Source organism: Lepidothrix coronata, unplaced genomic scaffold (genome assembly GCF_001604755.1).
Source record: "Lepidothrix coronata isolate B3197 unplaced genomic scaffold, Lepidothrix_coronata-1.0 Scaffold340, whole genome shotgun sequence".
Lineage (NCBI taxonomy): Eukaryota > Metazoa > Chordata > Aves > Passeriformes > Pipridae > Lepidothrix > Lepidothrix coronata.
In genome coordinates, this window is record NW_016690520.1 from 338,025 (window position 1) to 356,823 (window position 18,799).

Consider the following 18,799-nt stretch of genomic DNA (forward strand, 5'->3'; position numbering starts at 1 on the left):
TTGCTACCTGTGTTAGGAACTAGCTGAACTTACGTGTCTCCCCAAGCTGGATTTCTTACTCAAAATGTTCAAACTGTTGTATATTGTACTGGGATTTTTACATTGAATTATTGTAGAAAACAAAAAGTTTAAACCAAGTCTGTTAAAAAATAAACATTAAAAATCTCTATGAAAAAAATAAAGGTGAGCTTGTCTCCAAGTTGTCTCCTTACAAATGTGTCAGAGCAGGGAAGTGTCCCCAGCAGTGGCTTTCCTGCATGAGACCACACCACCCTCTGGTGTCAGCACCAACCTCAGCTCCGTGCTGGCCCTGCTCCAGACGTGTCCCTGTGCTCCCAGCTCTGCCTGGCTGAGATCCTTGCAGATCCTTGCACCTTGCATCCTTGCACCACCCCAAATCCTGCTCCCAGCACACGGACATGGTGTGGGGCAGGACATGGCCAGGCGAGAAGGAAGCAAAGCAAGAGCAGAGCAGACCCTCTTTGTTGGGTGCTGTCCCTGTCCCTCACAGTCCCACCAAGCACTGGTGCAGTCCTGCTGCCTCCCAGGCTGTCTGGAATGTGGGACGTGCTCCTGTGTCCACATGTTCCCGTCCCGGGGCTTCATGTCTGAGTGAGGTGGCGGGTGTGGGGCTGGGCAACAGCTTCAGGCACCCTTGTGCAGGCAGGTGATGGCTTTCTTGCTGTTGGGTGCTGGAGAACCATCTGATACAGCTCAGCTTCTGCCTGCTCCAGGCTCTGGGCAGGGCAGAAGCAGGCGGTGCCAGGGGACAGTGTGGGGACACATGTGCCCAGTGCCAGTGGCTGGGCTGAGACCCATGAGACCGGGCTGCAGGGAATTCATGCCTGGATCCTGCATCCCTGGCACTGCAGCTGACATTGCTGGCAACTCAGACCCTGCACCGCTGCCACCACAGCCCCCACACTGGTGCCACCTCAGACCCCACATCACTGGCGCTGCCCTGCATTGTCGGCATCGCAGACCCCACGTCACTGGCACTGCAGACCCCACTGAGTGCCCTGCATTGCTGGCACTGGGGGCCCTGCATGGTTGGCAACATCATCTGAGGGCACAGCCACTGCCACCTGCCCACCCACAGGCCTGTGCTACCTAGGCAGGACACGGCTGCTCCATGGGCCACAGTCCCTGAGCTCCCCAGAGCTCCAACTATCCCCTACTGCTCAATAAACCGGGGACAAAGGGAGGCAGCCACATTCCTGGGTGTGCAGGGACACTGATGCCTGGGGGAAGCTCATAGGAGGAAGCTGGTTATTAAACATAACCTCCTCTACGTGCTGCTGCTGAAGGCATCACCTCTCCCGAGCCCAGTTTCCCTTCCTCCGTCAAATCTCTTACCGACCTGGTCCCCTCTTTGGAATGAAAATAGCAGCAGCTGGCAGAGCCCAAGTAAACAAATGAGCCACTGTGAGAGGAGAGAGCATCTTTATAAGTTAATTAGCCCCATCGAAGAGACAGACAGACATTTTCTTGTGGATAGATCGCTCAAGAAGCTCAGGCAAACAGCACTAACATGTCTCCTGGGTTTGATTTATAAGCCTGATTGCATTACTAGCTCATCTCCATATAAAATGATTATGAATATATTGTCTGTACTCTGCAGAGGGCTAAATTACCAGGCTCTGATATTTATCAGCTACTCTTTGAATCTTAAACAGCCTGAAATTCAGAGGTCTCTCTCTCCCGGTAACAGCAGAGGCAGAAAGGAAACAGCTCAGGCTTGATCCTTGTGTTCAGCACAGCCTGGGCCGTTTTAACATCCCGATTAACACCCCAATATCCCCAGTGCTAGAGCAGGAGACTGGAGGGAGGGAGGCAGCTTGAGCCCAAGGGCTGTGGAGCCTGTGTGTGCTGGAACCCAGAGCCAAGCCTATGGTACTGAGCAGTTACATTTACAAACAAAGGAGCTGATAACTCCCAGCAGGACTGAAGGGCTGTTATCACGGTGCTGATTAAAATTTCCTCTGCAGCCAGCCGACTGAGGAGGAGTGTCATCAGTGGAGAGACAGTGCAACACGGTGCTTAACCCTGTGCTGATTCATTCAGTGTAAATGAAGGGCTGCCCAGCCTGGCCAGGTGCTGAAAATTAGCCCAGAAAACCCCAGAAGGAAGATCCACAGCCTGATCACACCCTCCCACTCCATCTGTGCCTCCCACTCCATCTCACCCCTGCTCTGCAGGTCCCAGGAGCTTTTGCTCATGTCGCTTGTGATTCCTTCCAGATCCTTTGCTCTTTTGTTCTGCTCAATTCTCTGCCTTTGCTTATGGTTAAAGAAAACTTTCCCACTGCAGGATATTCTGATAAAGCCTCCCACTGCCTGTGGCACATCCATGCAAGGCATAAGCTCGTTTATGTGCTGTGACATGTTCACCAAGGATAAGGTCCATGCTAAAAAGATGCTTTCTCTGATTACCATCACCAAGATGCTGAAACTGCATAGCCAGGCCCTGGTCCAGGCTGTCCTGTTCAGGAGATGGTCTGGGATGAGTGGGGAGGCAGTAGGAGAGCAGGTGGTTTGCTGTCCTTCTCCTCCACGCAAGGACGGGAGCCTCGGCCATCACACTGACCTTGGTGTTGCTCTCACACCTCTGTGCCTTCCTGGGTTGCATCCTTCCTGCTGTGTTGCCTCCTGCACACCCAGATTTTGGCAAGGAAGAAAAGACATTCAACTGCAGAATGAGCAGAGGAGCAAAAGAGACCCAGAATGAGCAGAGGGGCAGAAGAGCCCCTTCCAGAGGTTTCACTCAGAGCTGGTCCCAAAAACAGCTGACAGTGACAGCACCCCAGAGCTGACCCCAACCATCTCCTACACACAGCCCATCCCAGGCAAACTGAATGCATGTGCTCCCATGGAAGGGCTATCCCACAGCACACCTGGGACGTGTCTCAGCAGGATCCCTGTGGTGGCAGAGATGGTGAGAAGTGTGGAGAGACCCTTGGAGGTGCTTTGGCAGCACGTCCTCAGCGGGGCATGGAGGCTTTAACCACTTGTAACTCTCATGTATTTTCGAGGGGAGTTTGGATCAAGTGCTCAGGGGGAGGGGGAGCAGGGGGAGGGAGGTCTGCTTGTTTCAAGCTACCACCTGGCTGATATGCTCAGTGATTTGCATGAACAGGGATGTGATTCCCACACATTTATTGGCAATAGGGCCAGTCAGAAGGCAATGCCCAGTTGGGGCCCCAGGTAAGTCAGCTGCTCTACTGGAGCAGTGCTTTGCCCAAATTAACTCAAGTTTCCCATGTGATGCTGCCTCATGCTCACCCCACTGGGATCAGAAGGTCTGAGATGCATGGACCATTTCACACTTTCCAGTTTCTTTCCCCCATCCCCAGCATTTCCAGGACTGAGGTCTTTCATATCAGGGAAGGTGCAGTGAAGAGTCCCACTACAGCCACTGAGCTGCTGCAGGTGTTGCACTGAAAGACTGTTTCCAGAGCATCTGAGCAAGACTCCACATATCCTGGCCAGTATCTTTTTTTTGACCCTCTGAGTCACTACAAGAGACCTTAATATGCGTTAACATGTACCTTTTATGTACTTTTATTTCTTTACTGGAAGAGGAAATAAAGGGCCCAAAATGCAGCTGGTTTTCCTGGGCTGCCTGGTGAGTCAGAACAGCTGGGAGTCAAGCTCAGAGCAAACCCTGCAGCATCCAAGCCCACCACACACCAGCTTCCAGGGCAGGAGCCCATCTGGATGCAAGATGCCCTGGGTGGGAGGGAGCTGGACCAGCAAGGCATGGACATGCAGCAGGAGCCCTTTCTCTAGAGCCCATAAAATCACAGAGGGAAGCCTGGACATGTGTTCAAGGCCAGGTTGGACAGGGTTTGGAGCAACCTGGTCTAGTGGAAGGTGTTGGAAGAACAAGATGGTCTTTAAGGTCCCTTCCAACCCAAACCATTCCGTAATTCGATGATTCTATGGTATTTCAGCTGTGGAACACTGAAATGAAAGTGTGTTTGTGCCATGGAGGATCTGACTGATGGTACCAACTCTGCAGTTTGCAGCTCTGTACACTTGGTGCTTGGAGAGCTACTGGAAGAGGAGAGAGCTTGGGAAAATGCCTCTGGGAGGCTATTTGGAATTTTATGCTTTGCAGGTGCTTTCTGAGAGGAGATGCACCCTCTCCCCATCAGGCAGCTTCCTGGGCCCCAGCTGTGGGCAGCTGCAGCACAACCACAAAATTCCCTGGCTGCAGCAGCCGAACTGGACAATGCTGGATGAGGGACAGCTGTAGGGTTGGTGGGACATGGTGCTGTCCTGGCCTCATGGCTTGGAATGTGCTGCACACAGAGGCAACAGTTGCTGGAGAGAAATTATGATGTCACTGAGCCTGGTGGAGAATTTCAGCTGGATAAATCACTGAAAGCAAAAGGCCAACGAGAAGAGAAGCAGAGGGTGCCTCCCAGATCTACAAACCACCTCTTCACTGGCTCTGGGATAGTCCCATGATGGGGAGAGTGACAAAGCCCTTTCCCAGCACTGGGGTGAATGACAGATCTGGCACGTAGGGGGACAAGGGTTTGTTAGAAAGCTGCTGGGCCCTGCTGCCAAATGCAAAATCCCTGAGATAGAGGCTGCTAAAACTAAAGGTTGGCAACTTGTAACAGAAAACTTTCAGCTTGAGGTGGCTTCTGAAGGGCTTTAGTGTTGGGTTAGTGTTTAAAAGTATTGTGTTTGTCCTGCTTCTCAGGAGAGGAGCAATGTGATTTCCAGTTGGTTTGTTAAATGATGTGCCATCTGTACCCTGAAACTCATGGGGCTGTGTCCAGACTGTCGATCCAAAGGCGGTGCTGGAGCAGTGCAATTCCCATAGCTCCTGGGGAGCTTCAAAAATACCCATGTCAGAGAGCCCAGGCTGTGTAGCCCAAATCACTTTTTCTTAGGAAAACCTCTTTTTTGTAATAGGGAACTTGGAGGTAATGAAAATGCTGGCTGGAGGAGGTAAATACCTTACAGGGTTTGGCTGTGTTTGTACTATGTCCACTGGGCAAGCCTGGGCTCAGAGACTGGTGATCCCAGGCTGAAACTCCAACAAGGAATATGCTAAAATTGGGCATTTGGATACATGTGGACTTGTGTTGGAGACTTCACCTTCAGGTGATTTTTTTTGTTACTAACAATGAAATCAATAATGTGAGGCCACACTGCAGCTTTCCAGGGCAGGGATTTGATACCACACAGCTAAGGAAGCTTTGTTACAGTGCTGCAGTGTGATGTGAGGGTGGCTGACCCATTTGGGGTGTAAAGCCTGCTGAGGTCATGTTGGAGGGGTGTAGAGAGTATCTCTGGAGTGATACTGTCCACAGGGTACAGCCCATCTGTACATCACCTGAACTACTCCTGGGTTTCACCTTGGAGGAAACCAGCTGTGTCCTCCTAAATGGAGTCACAGAAGAATCTCTGCCCCCAAGCAGCGTGGGCAAGGCAGCAGACTGAGCCCAGAGCAGGGAGCTGCAGGATAAACATGTCCTTCAAAACTGGGGAGCATCCTTAGTGGAAAATACACACCACCACTGCTGCTTTTGTCTATAGAACTGTTTCTGGCCTGTTTGCTGATGAGAACACTGCTTGAAGAGCAGACAGTGCTGACCAGTCCACAAGTTTGTAACTCCTCCCATGTACAGCAAGGCAATGCTCCCAGGGAATGCACTAAACCATGGAATACACCAAGGATCCTGATGTAGGCTGTACCTGCTTGCTGACACTGGAATACTGTGCCAAGTTCAAGTTTATGGACTTTTATGTCTTGGGTGTTCCTTGGCCCCAACCCAAACCACCATAAAATTCCCTGACTCCAAGGCAAGTGGCTCCCTGGGCACAGCAGTGATTTGCTCCAAGGGGTGATATTCCCCAGTGCAGAAGTGGAATTTGAGGTTTTGGCAGCCTGGCTAGGAAATACCACCTTGGCAGGCAATGCCATGGGGGCAGTCTGGCTGAACTCAGGGAATGTTAAGGACTGGGATGACAATGGAGTGGCTGCAGGAGGTAAAACCACAGGTGACTCCTGTCTCCAAGGGCAGACTCATGGAATCACACTGGTCTCTGGGAGACACCAAGTCCAGCCCCCTGCTCCAATGGGGCTGATTGCTCAGGGACTTCTCTGGTTGAATTTTGTCTGTGTCTGAGGACTGAGACCCTGCTGCCACTCTGAGCCCCTGTTCCAGTATTTAACTGCCTTCTTGATTAAAAATTTGTTTAATTTCTCACTAACTGCACAAAGTCTGTACAATTTTTGCAGGGGGAAGGTGCTCAGTAAACTGCCACGGCTTACTGTGCTCACCCAGCTCAGTGGTGGCGAAGTGGAGGGTCATGAATCCAAAGGAAGGTTGTTTTCTGCAGAGGGACCAGGCACAGGGTGTGGTCATGGCCTCTGGCTTGTGTTGGGGCTGTGAAGGAGGATCTCTGATGGAGCTCTGGGTTGGTCCCCTGTGCCTGGCAAAGTGGCAGGGACTGGCACTGAGGGGACTCAGCTCCTGGGGGGCACTGCTGATGAGGGAGATGTGGCTGATGGGGCAGCTGTGCTTATGGGGACACAGTGCTGGCATAGGGGCTGATGGTGGGGGGCCATGGGCTGACAGGGGACACTAATGATAAGGGGGAGACACCTCTAATGGAGGGGACATGGCTCTGAGGGGACACCACCAACATAGGGACACCACTGATGGAGGGGCACGGCTGACAGGAGGAGGCAGCAGTGACAGAGGGGACAGGCCTGACAGGGGGAGACACCACTAATGAGGATGATGGGTGTGACATGGCTGATAGGGGGACACACTGACAAAGGGGACACTGCTGATAGGGGGTCACTACTGAAAGAAGGGACATGGCTGGCAGGGGGTCACCACTGACAGGAACACACGGCTGACAGCAGGGACATGGCAGTGGGGGGGGGACTCATGCCTGTTGTGGTGACAGGAGGTCACCACTGATGAGGAGGACGTGGCTGACAGAAGGGACACGGCTGGCAGAGGAACACCACTGCCGCAGCAAAGGCGGCTGATGGGGGGGACACGGAGTTCAGGGGGCTCACGGCTGTGGGGTGACATGGCTGAGGGGGGGCACCACTGACACAGGGGACACCACTGACAAGGAGGACACGGCACTTGGGGGGCTCATGGCTGTGGGGTGACATGGCTGATAGGGGGACAGCACTTACACAGGGGTGTGATAAACAAAGTCTCGAGTTTCTATAAGTTTTTGAATAAGAGTTTATTATATGGTAAAAGCAAGCAGCCGGCTGGGTGACAGAAATGGTGACCAGTTTCCCAAATCTGCACGCCTACTACAGGGTACATTTAGTATTTATCTTAGCTACTTCATGCATATTAATTATATTAATATATTAATATTAATTAATTATATACATTTTACAGGTTTTTGCTAAGTATTTAATATATGGGTTTTCTTACAGCTAAAGCTAAAAGGGTTATCTCTACAACTGGTCATAATTCATGCATTCTTGGATGAACAGGCGCCTAAAAAACCCATATTTTATTTTTAGGATAGCAGGGAGGTTTAGGGCCCCTTGACCTTGTAAGGGTCTGTTTTATTTCTTTATGGGGGTGTAATTAAGTTTTACAATCCGTTTGTTTTATTTTGACGTAATCACCCATTTGTTTCACGAATCACAATTATTTATTTATCACAGGGGACAGCAATGACAAGAGGGAACACGGCGTTTGGGGGGCACACGTGGCTGCAGGGGGACCCACTGACAGAAGGGACATGACTCGCTGGGTTCCTCGCTGGGGCAGAGGAACACCAGTGCCACAGCGAACACGGCTGAAGGGGAGCACCCGGCTGACAGGAGGGACACGGCTGCCAAGGGGGACATGGCGTTTGAGGGGCTCACGGCTGTGGGGTGCCATGGCTGAGAGGGGACACCACTGATACAGGGGACACCGCTGACAAGGAGGACACGGCATTTGGGGGGCTCATGGCTGTGGGGTGACCTGACTGATAGGGGGACAGCACTGACAAGAGGGACACGGTGTTTGGGGGGCACACGTGGCTGCAGGGCGACACACTGACAAGAGGGACACGGCTGGCAAAGGAACACCAGTGCCACAGCGAACACGGCTGGCGAGGGGGACACGGCTGACAGGAGGGACACGGCGTTTGGGGGGCTCAAAGCTGTGGGGTGCCATGGCTGCCGGGGGACACCACTGACACAAGGAGCACTACTGACAGTGGGGACACGGCATTTAGGGGGCTCACGGCTGTGAGGGTCCCATGGCTGCCCGGGGGACACCACTGACACAAGGAGCACTACTGACAGTGGGGACACGGCATTTAGGGGGCTCACGGCTGTGGGGTGCCATGGCACTGACACAGGGGGATAGCACTGAGAGGGGACAGCACCGACAGGGGTACAAGGCCGCAGGGTGCCATATCTCCTCCCCGCAGCGCCTCACGGCCGCCCCTCGGGCCGCGGGGCCTGGCGGGCGGGCTCTGACTCTGCCCCTGGCGCTGCGGGGCGGTGCCGCCGCGCTCCCCGCCGTGAGGGCGGGCCGTGCCCGCCGTGCCCGCCCCCGGCTCGGCGCGGCGGAGTGGAGCGGGCTGGGCGGCCCCCGCCCGGCAGAGCCCCGGCGCCCCGCCATGGTGCAGCCCGGGGAGCAGGCCCGGCTGTACCGGCCGCGGCCCGAGCTGCTGCCCGCGGCCCACGTCCCCTCCTTGCCCCACTACCAGCGCCTCTACCAGCGCTCCGTGGAGGAGCCGCACGGTGAGCGGGGCCGGGCGGGAGCGGGGCGGCGGGGCAGCGGCTCCCCGGGCCCTCCCGGGGCTGCCCGCGGGGCTTGGGGGTGTGTGGGGACCGCGGGGAGCCCCTCACGGCTGAGGTGTTCGGAGGGTGCTCCTCCTGTCCGCAGAAGTGTCATCTGCCTCATCCCTCCCTGTTTTCTCTCATCCCTGTTTCCCTTCATCACTGTTTTCCTCATCCCTGTTTCCCCTCATCCCTGTCTGTTTCCCCTCATCCCTGTTTCCCTTCATCACTGTTTTCTTCATCCCTGTTTCCCCTCATCCCTGTTTCTCCCTGACGAGCCGTGGCCTCCGCCTGCCTTTGCAGAGTTTTGGGGTGACATCGCTAAGGAGTTCTACTGGAAGAGCCAGCACACGGGACCCTTCCTGAAGTACAACTTCGACGTGACCAAGGGGAAGATCTTCGTGGAGTGGATGAAAGGGGCGACCACCAACATCTGCTACAACCTCCTGGACAGAAATGTCAATGAGAAGAAGCTCGGGGACAAAGTCGCGTTTTACTGGTGAGTTTCTGGGTTTGTTGTGGCCTGGAAGGTGTGGAAATACCCCTCGAAAGGGGACAAACAGTGTCAGTTTCCCCTGAGGTGAATGAGAGGCTGAGAACCTGAGAGGCTTTAACCTTTAGGGGGGTACAGCAAGTGTTTGCTTCCAGTGTCCTTGGGAAGAGCTGTGCCGTGGAGCTTCTCTGCCCTTCCTGGGATGCATTGGAGTGCCTGGCATAGCAGCGGGGAGCACCTGACTTCCAGCTCTGCCTTTGCGGTTGTACCTGCTGAGAGCTCAGAGCAGTCAGAGATGGGAGTGAGACGGGTGCTACAACTCCTTGATGAAGGAGGTAGATGTGGACAGAGACCTGGGGTGAGGAACAGCTAATGTCTGACAGCTAAAAGCTCATAAACCCCGTATCTCCCGTGTTTTTGTATTGTGGGTCTGGCAAGCTTCCACTCCTGTGGCAGAAACCTTCCCCAAATACCTGAGCTTATATGTTGATTCATTGTACTTAAACATGTTAGCACTGGTGCTTTCAGAAAGACTGGCTTATCTACCTTTGGGAAGAAAAGTTACTTCCAGCCCTATCTCAAGTATGTTTGTATTTTTTACCAGAGTAGTTACTAGTGTTAAAATCTATGTGAAGCTTAATTTTCATGTTGATGCAAAGTAGGTTTCACTGGCGATGCCTGAGCTCCAGAATTAACAATCCCTGCTGAACTAGCTCAGCTGGCACCTCAGCTGTGTCCCCAGACACAGCCATGCCTGGCTCTCCTGTGCATTTTGCTGTTTCCCTTGAAATAGTATTTATGCTGCATGGATATGACTGTATGTGGCAGTGCAGAAGCACAATTAAATGTACCCTGTGTTAGGGATGCACTCGTTGGGATATGGGGAGTCCCTTCAGCAGAGCAGCTGGAGAAGTCTTACCGTCATTGCAATAAAAATGTCAGATTCTCTAAGTGATCTGTGCAGTTGAAGGTTTCCCCTGGTGTAAAGGGCTCACACTGGAATTTCTGTCCATAGCACTCCCGCCTCAGCAGAGGAATTACATGCACTGCCTAGCAAGTAATCACATTGATAAGGCACAGGTGAAATGTTGAAAGTGTTTATACTTCCCTGCTAGTTAAATACATTCTCAGCTTGCTCAGATGCAAAATGACTGTGGCTTCTGAATGAAAACTGTGTAAACTCATTCAGGTAAAGGTGTGCCAGCAAACAGAGCCATTTGGCAGCCAGTGCTGGGCTTTATGGAGGGACTGGGTACCTTCTTCTTGCACATAAATCTTTGGGTGACAGCGAGGCAGCAGCCTACAGCTTTAATTTGGGCTTGGTGAAGATTTTTCTTAGTTATTCTGGCAGCCTGGGTGTGGGTATTTATGGTGCTGAGCAAAACTTGGAGTGGATATGAGAATGGTGGGTGACTGTCAGTTGTGGTGTTTCACAGTGCTGAAAAACAAGGTCTCTCCTCCTCCTCAGCAGACAGTTTTCCCTGATTGTTTTGGGATAAACTTTCCTAGCATGGTTCTGTCACAAGTGACCTGGCACTGCTGTGTGGAGCTGGGAATGTTGTGTCAGGTGGGAATGCCGGTGGGAGGGATGGAAGAGGCACACTGGACGTGACATGGGTGGTACTGACCTGCACACCTGTGGCACTGAGGACTTGAGGAAGTGGGGCCGAGGGCTGTGTCTCATAAAATTACTCCTCTCTGGGCATGTGCTTTTCTTCAAAACAAAACAATAATTAATTGCTCTCATCTTGTCCTCTGACATTTTATGTTTAACATTCTGGAATGAGCCTGGCTCCCTAAAGCACTAGAGGTTTGTCGTGCTGTATGAAAGATGAAAAGAGAAATTAAAGCCTCTGAAAGCCAAATAGTTTTTTTTTATTTTTGAATACCTGAGCTTCTAAGAAGTCTGTAGCCTGCTAAGTGGGAAAATGTGCTGACCTCATACCAAGGTATGGGTGACTGCCCACCTCTGGGAGCTCTGAAAAGATACAGGACCACGGTCTCTGCTTTCAGAGAGGAGAAATTAGGGAAGAGGTGAATAACGTTTGGAGGCATTGCTGAGTGTCTCTGAGAAGTGATGTGTGCTGACAAAACTCAGCTGCTGACTGGCTGTCTTCAGCCTCGCTGGGATTGGAAGGAGCCAGCAGTTCATTTGCATTTGTTATGGCCAAGCTGCTCTGGAGGTTCCTGCACCACCAGCAGTCCAGGACTGCCCAAATTGGCTCCACTCAGGAGGTCTAATCCCAAGCCACATGGAATTGCATTTTCAGCACAAAGGGCAGTACAAGGGATTGCTTCATGCACCAGAACTTGTACATAGGTGACGTTTGCTGTCGTGGTGGTGTCCTCACGCTGCTGTTAGGAGGACTGTGTAGTTCAAAATGCCCATCCTGAGTTGCAGGAAACACTTGGATTTTCCCTGTGGCCCTTTTCACTCTGGTATCTCACACTGCTCACGAACGTTACAAGTATTTCTCTTTCTGCTGCTTTTGATTCCTCTTTCTCTGCTTGGTATTGCTGATGTGGCCTAAAAAAAGGAACAGAAGCTCCAGGAAACGCTTCTGATAAAGTGCTGCTCTCAAAAGTGAAATCTCTTTCACAATTGTGTGGAAGGGCTGAGGTCAGTCACAGTGGTTACTGCGGAGGTGGGTACCTGTGGTGACATCTGTGGGATTTGCAGATGAAACGCACGCTGGACAAAGTGCTGGGACACTGAGGGGACTTGCAGCAGTGCTGGGGACTTTGTCATGGGTGGTTAGTTAGGGCAGGAGCACAGTATTCCTTCAGTGTGCTGTAGACATGCCCATGGCACTGGAGTAGCCCTTAGTTCTGTGCTGAAGTGTCTGTCAGTGATCTCAGCTAAACTTCAGCCTGGGCAGCTGTGGAGGTAAAAGTATAACCGGGTGGGAATTCAAAAAGAACAACACCCGTTGCAAAACTCTCTCTAATTAGACCCCGGGGTGTGAAGGCACTTGGATGCAGCCTGCTCTGTGCATAACCTGTGCCTCTGGTTCTCAAACCAGTCACTCCAGCTGCAGTGCTGGTGGTGCTTGGTGGGGACAGGGGCAGGAGGTGCAGCTTTGCACAGTGTTTTCAGAGTCCCTGTAGCCAAGGTGTGGGGGCTTAGCAGGGGGCTGCTGGCTTCTGCCTGCTCTGGGAGAGTATATTAATCTTCTGCTTTCTTAATATTGACATATGATATTACACACCTAGAAAGGAGCAATAAGGATAGTAAAGGCTGCTGGAGCTCTCTGGAGCTTTGTTTAAACAAGAGAATAACTGCATTATTCCCTTGTTCCCTAGAACAAGCAGGACATGCAAATATAGGATGAGAAGGTGTGGTTTGTTTGGTTTGGGTTTCTTTATTTTATTTTAAAATCTAATACAGGATTTATGGGCTTGTAGCTCTGAGATATCTTCTAATAAAACTTTCTGCAAGAAAAAACCCCCACAACTATAGAGCATTTTTAAAAAAAAAACAAAAAGAAAAACAACCAAATCAACCCACACATGTGTCATATGCACAGAGGCTGTGACTGAGGATGCTGGCTGTTAATATCCAGCCTTTTAAAGTGTTTAATTGTAGCCAGTTTCTCCATGATACACTTGGCTCTGCTGCTCCCACTGGCTTCAGGGCTTTGGAGTGTCCCGTGTCAAACTGACTCTTCGTTTCTTTGGTAACTTCCTGGATGACTTTTTATACTTCCAGTGATGAAGCCTCTTTCAACACATTCCTCTGGTGGTGAAAGCACATCCCTAAATCACACAGTTTGTTTAAAGAACAAAATTCGCCACTGGGAAGGTTTTTACTGATCCACACTTGCAGGCCTGTGCCTGGTCTGGTTCATGCTCACAGCCCTACCCAGGCTCAGCACAGCTCCTTTCCTGATGGGGATTTCCATGGGAAAAGGGATGACCCCTTCAGCATCCTCGGAAATCTATGTCATCTCCCTGCTGTGTGTGCTGAGTGATAGATTGGCGGGTTTGGCAGATATTAATTCTTTTGGAAGCATTTCTGGACAGTACAGTGCTCTGCTTCTGGAGATCAAGGAGATCGGATGCACCTGAAGTAGGTAAGAAATTACACAGAATGTATTAGTGTTTTATTGAGCTGTAAATCTTGTACCTGCTTCAAGGGCAATGACAGTTGTAGTTGCCATGCCAGAAAGTGTAACTCTGTTCTCTCTTTGTGAAATCTGCCAGCCTGGGAGGGAGTTACAAAGCTGGCTGCATGTGCCTGAGTGCTCCAGAAAGCATTTCTCATCCCTCCAAATGACAACATCTCTGACTGAGCTGTGTGGGTAGTGCAGGAGTGGGAGTGGTGGGAGCATCAACAGAAACACGGGATTGAAACGTGGAGTAAAGGGAGTAGTGTAGTAGCTCAGACATGTCCAAGTCATGTGCTTTCCCTACTTCTTTGGAATTCTTCCTCTCCCAGTTCTGAGACAGTCACCCAGCAGTGTGGTTAGTGCTGTGGCAGTAGTGCAAGCAGCTGCTGTGTTTGGATACTCATATGTAAGTGCAAACTGGGACAGGAGGGACTCAGAGCTCATCCTCAGGTGTAGCTCCCTGGCATTTCTCCATAGGTGGATGGAGCCTCCAGCTGTGGGCTCTTGGCTGTTTGGAGCAAGGCCATGCTGGGCTGAAAATTAACCAGTTCCATGTAACTGCTCTGATTGTCCTCCTGTGGGTTTGGTTGCAGATGAGAGATGAAGACAGTGCTGCCTCAGGGCAGCATGGTGATGTCTGCTTAAAGCTTTGGAGGTTCTTGGTTTGGCCTGAGAGGCTGGAAAACACAGGGATCATGATCTGAAACTTGTTTCCAAGGTCTGCGTGTGTGTGTGTGTGCACCGAGACCTGGCATCTGCTGGTTTTCTCCTGTCGTATCTTGAGGTTCTTCATTCCCAAGTGCTTCTGTTAATGGCTTGTACTCATGTGCTCCGTCCTCTCCATTACTAGAGAAATCTCTGAGGTAGTTCCCAGGTGAGGGATGAACTAAATATGTGAGAGCAGCAAAGTATCCCCTTCAGGCACGTCCTGTCCTGTGGGTTTCCCATGTGTGGGGTGTGCTTTCCTGGATGCTCTGAGTCAGGGGGTTGAGCACTGTGGTACTCAGGCAGTTGGCATGCACGGAGTCACTGGAAATGGTTTTCCCGTTCCAGGGGCTGACTCGGAAGCAGAACTTGACTCATCCATGTCAGCTACACTTGCTAGTTTTCAGGGAGATGCTGGGAAGGGTGATTAGTTTGATGTTTTGGGGATCCCAGGCCCTGTTACTGCTCTGCAGAGCCTTTTCCATCACAGGATGCAGGGCAGGAGCAGGAAGGTGGCGAGTTCTCCCAGCCTTGTGCTGTTCTGCTCTGCAGTGCAACAAGGGCAAGGGGCAGGTGTGAAAGGTTGGTGACCACTTGATTACACGGTGCCTGTGGTTTCCCATGGTTTTGCCCATTCAGAAACACTCCTGGACTTGTGTCTCCATGGGAGGGTGTTCTGCATTACTCAAGATTTTCTTTGGAAGTAGCTTTTACTGAGCTCAATAACCCGTAATCTTGCTTCTGTAGACAGAATGGAACCTTTCTCCTCTGTTAAGTCAAATCTGTTAAGAAAGAAGGCACTCAGGCAGCACTTGTGTGGTTGCTCCGTGGCAGAGCAGCAAGGAGAGGGGTTGTTTAAGCCCTCCATCTTGGGAGGGCAGCTCAGCTGCCTTGATTCAGGGGAGCAGCTTTCCTTTGGGTTTTGTTGGATCTGTTTGTTCCCACCCTTTGTGCTCAGAAACCTTTCGTAGCTGCTACTGGCAGGGATACAGCATCCATCTATATAAATACAAGGGAGTATCCAGGAAGTATTTGACCAGATAAACAAGTGGGATGTCTGTAAGTGCCCAGGATTAGATGGCATGTGCTGCAGAGGAGGGCAGGAACTTGGATGTGGAATTGCAGAGCTGCTGGCCAGGGTGTGCTAGTGGTGTTTGCAAAGGGCTGCCGTGCCAAGGGCTGGGAGGTTGCCAGCCCCTCTTTGCTCGGAGAGAGCAATGAAGGGGGTCCTGGGAAACAGTAGATCTGACTTGCATCCCTAGTGGAACGGGGTCAGTGTGTGCATGGAGCAGTGCAGGCTGCTGGGAGAGGTGGTGGAGCTGCTGGCAGTGCCGGAGCGCGGGGCAGGCGGCTCTAAGCACATACGGCTGCTTTCCTTCTGGAAGTTTCCCACAAAAGGTTGTTCAAGAAAGTAACTGTGGATGGAGGAACAGTGTTTTTTGGTGCTTGTTTACTGTTGCCCTTTGCTTCCTCACTTTTAGGGGTCACTTTTCAGGACCAGCAGCAGGTCCCCCAAGGACAGCGTTGAAACCAAGCTGCTGATGGGGGCTCACGTGCCCTCCAGAAACAGCATCTCCCGCTGCTGGTCCTGGAGACAAAACATCAGATGCTGGTTCTGCCCCAACATGACATTTTGGTTTAGTCTGAGAGGCTCTTGGCTGAGCTGTTGTGAACACCCCAGTGCTGAAGTGCAGTGCTGAGGCTTAAATGACACCCATGGCATCTTTTATGTTCTTATTTAGTACTTTTTCCTCGTGCTGCTCATTGCTCTGAGAGAGGGTCTTGCTCTGGTGATTCAGCACGAGGGATTTAATAATTTTTCATAAGTTTCTGCTTACATCCCTACCCAAAATTGTTGGTTTATACCCTGTCCAAAGCTGCATTTCTGCACAGCTCTGGGTATGTGTAGCACAATAACTGCCTGGGGTCATTACTGAGGAGAGTGTGTGCACAGACAAGAGCACCTGGATTTTCTCATGTCTGTGAAACTTTTATCTTGTTGTGCTGGCAGGTATTACAGGGAACTTGATATGTTCTAAGAATACTTGGTTACTGTTGGGAGGGGCACCACAGTTGTGCAGTGATGGCATATTGCAGATATTGGCAGCAGAGTTCAAGCTTGGGGTGGATAAATGGAGTTCCTGGACAAAGGGGATGGTGAACTCCTGTACAGATTCAGGACATGGAAGATCAGAGCCTTCAGTTTGCTTATTGGACTAGAAAACCTGATTATTTTAGCTGTGTGAATGGCTTGTGTGTTCTTCCCTGGCACCCTGGTGTGAACAGAGCTGCAGTGGACAAGGCTCAGGCCCCATGTGGGTGCTCCAAGTAGGGGATGAATTGATCAGGCTTTGCCAAAAGAGGTGTGAGTGGCGCTTGTTCCAAGCGTGGCATCTTTTCCTGGGGGTAGTTGCCTTGGCTGTGCCTGGTGGGCTCTCTGTGCCCAAAGCTTTTGGGCTGTAATACCCATTGTGAAACCACAAGACCTCTTGCCTCCCCCCAGCCCGGGGAGCTCGGGCCTGTTGGAGCAGGTTTCAGTTCTCTTCTGCACATCACTTGTTGTAAGTGTCGAAATGTGGTGTGATAGGAAATCGTGAGCCCTGGCAGTTGGCCATGAATTCAAAGCTCATCACCTCCCTTCTTTAGGGGAATCCCTCAAGGAAATGGAGGGCCTTCCTGGTTGCTTTTTCACACCCAGCTACCTGATAGCCCAGAGAAGCTGTGGCTCCCCCATCCCTAGAATTGTTCAAGGCCAGGTTGGACAGAGCTTGGAGCAACCTGGTCTAGTGGAAGGTGTCCCTGCCCATGGAACCAGATGGTTTTTAAGGTCTCTTCCAACCCAAACCATTCATTCTGTGATAGTGAAGCATGTTTTCCATTCCTGCTGCCACTGACCATCTTCTAAGAGATATTCTTTAGATGACAGTCCAGCAGGTGACACCTGGTCATCACCTGTAGAGGTTTATGAGGCATGAAGGTGAAATGCCCACCATAAAATCTGATTAAAAGTTTAAATTTCCTATAATGACCTTCATGGATATTGTTTGAGCCTCCATTGAAATCAACTTGCCTGGCTTTCCGTGTTTCTGGAAGGTCTTCAAAATTTGGCAGGATGCTCCATCCAGAGATGCAGTTATTTGCCAAAAGGGGGCATTTCCCAGCTACAGGTAACTTGTTGATTATTTTACTTACAGAAGCTTCATCCAGGATCTGTAAATTGTTCCATGGCCCAACTGTAAATTGTTTAAACAAGGAATCAACTGTGTTTTACTGAAAATAAGCTGTCCTCCTGTTGGACTCATAAAAATAGTCCTTGCTCCTCTGAAAAACTTACTGCTGGTAAACATCTAAAGTGTTTCCTCTCATGTCAAACTCTCACATTTTTCCACAGCATTCCAAGGGTTTGGCTTGCAGGGTTCCAAGCGCTGGCTGAGGGCAGCCAGGTTCGGTGATGTACTGCACGAGTCTTGCACATGACCTCTGTTGCAACGCTGTGTAATCATTCTGTTTCCAAAAAAAATAATTAAAGTTGCTTAAAAAAAACCTTTCCTCTAAATAAAGTAGGCAAAAAGGTGGCATTTTTCGTCCATGGCTGTTCTCTTGTGCTGTAAAATAACGTCAGAAAGTAAGAACATGATTAGAGTTAATGCGTATGCCCTTGAATGGATAGTTCCTTCAGAGATGTCTGAGCACCCTGCTGCCTAAAGAAAGGGGCTTGAAGTAGATTTTAGGGCATAGCCTGGCATGAGTGGGGAAAATTGGAGGGAATTCTGGCAGGTCAGTAAATAAAGGAGTGATTTTGGAGCAGTGTCCACCTCCAGCTGGACTCTGTGCTGTAGGATCGCTCAGGGTATGGCAAAGTGAACGGTGGTTGGGCTGCACAAGATAAATATTATTTCTCTAGATGCTTCTGGTATTTGTTTAGGTTCTGAAAGGCTGCAAATACAGACAGTAGCTGAGAATGTATTTAATGAGAAGGAAGGACAGAAAGATGGATGTGGTTTTCCTGTGGGACACTAGCAACCATGCAGGGCGTTGGGTGTTTGCTTTGTAGGCTGCGCTTCCATATGGCTATTTTTGAAGGTGATTAGAAGACTAATTCCTTGATCAAAGAGCAGGTGGTGGCCCAGTGTCCCTGTAGAAATAAGCTCTGTTTTAGCTGTTTTGTAAAATACAGGCACAGTAATGCCTGTGTTGAGCTGGGGCTGGACTTTGTGCATCATGCTCTGTAGAGCACAGGGCTCCTGATTGCCGGCCTGGTTTGGGTTTCTTTGTGGCAATAGGAACCTATTCATCCCAGGTACATGGTCAACTTAAAGTTGTGATGGTTTGGCTCAGAGATGGATTTGAAGAAGAGCCTTGTTAGGCCCTACCTATGTGTATGGGGGGCACTGGAGGGGAAAATCATAGGGTGGTTTTAATGCAGATTTAACTGTGTAGTTTTAGGAGGAGATGCTGTTAAACTGGCCAGATTTTTCTTTTCCCTGGGATTTCTGTTCCCAGGTTTACTCAACAGTGTTCTGTCATTGCTGCCAAACATTTCTGAACTCACTGGGGAAACCTTTTCACCAGCCCCTCCCAAGCTGCACTCTGCTGTTACACCACTTCTTCTTTCATGATCCTTATCACGATGCAACGGGATTCAAGCGTGGCTAACAGGGATGGTAGAGCCTGAGCTTTCTGGTAAACCTGCTGCTCAAAAAAACCT

At 50.7% G+C, this 18,799-nt stretch overlaps 1 protein-coding gene across 2 annotated transcripts in view; it reads left to right on the forward strand.

Moving 5' to 3' along the window:
• The first annotated feature begins 8,602 nt into the window (after positions 1–8,602).
• ACSS2 (acyl-CoA synthetase short-chain family member 2) overlaps positions 8,603–18,799 on the forward strand; it is a 30,964-nt gene continuing 20,767 nt past the window's right edge. For both annotated transcript variants that reach the window (XM_017838424.1, XM_017838425.1), the window contains exons 1-2: positions 8,603–8,745; positions 9,088–9,283. In XM_017838424.1, coding sequence (XP_017693913.1) covers positions 8,622–8,745; positions 9,088–9,283 — 320 coding nt within the window. In that variant the 5' untranslated portion in view covers positions 8,603–8,621. The remainder of the gene's footprint in view (positions 8,746–9,087; positions 9,284–18,799) is intronic.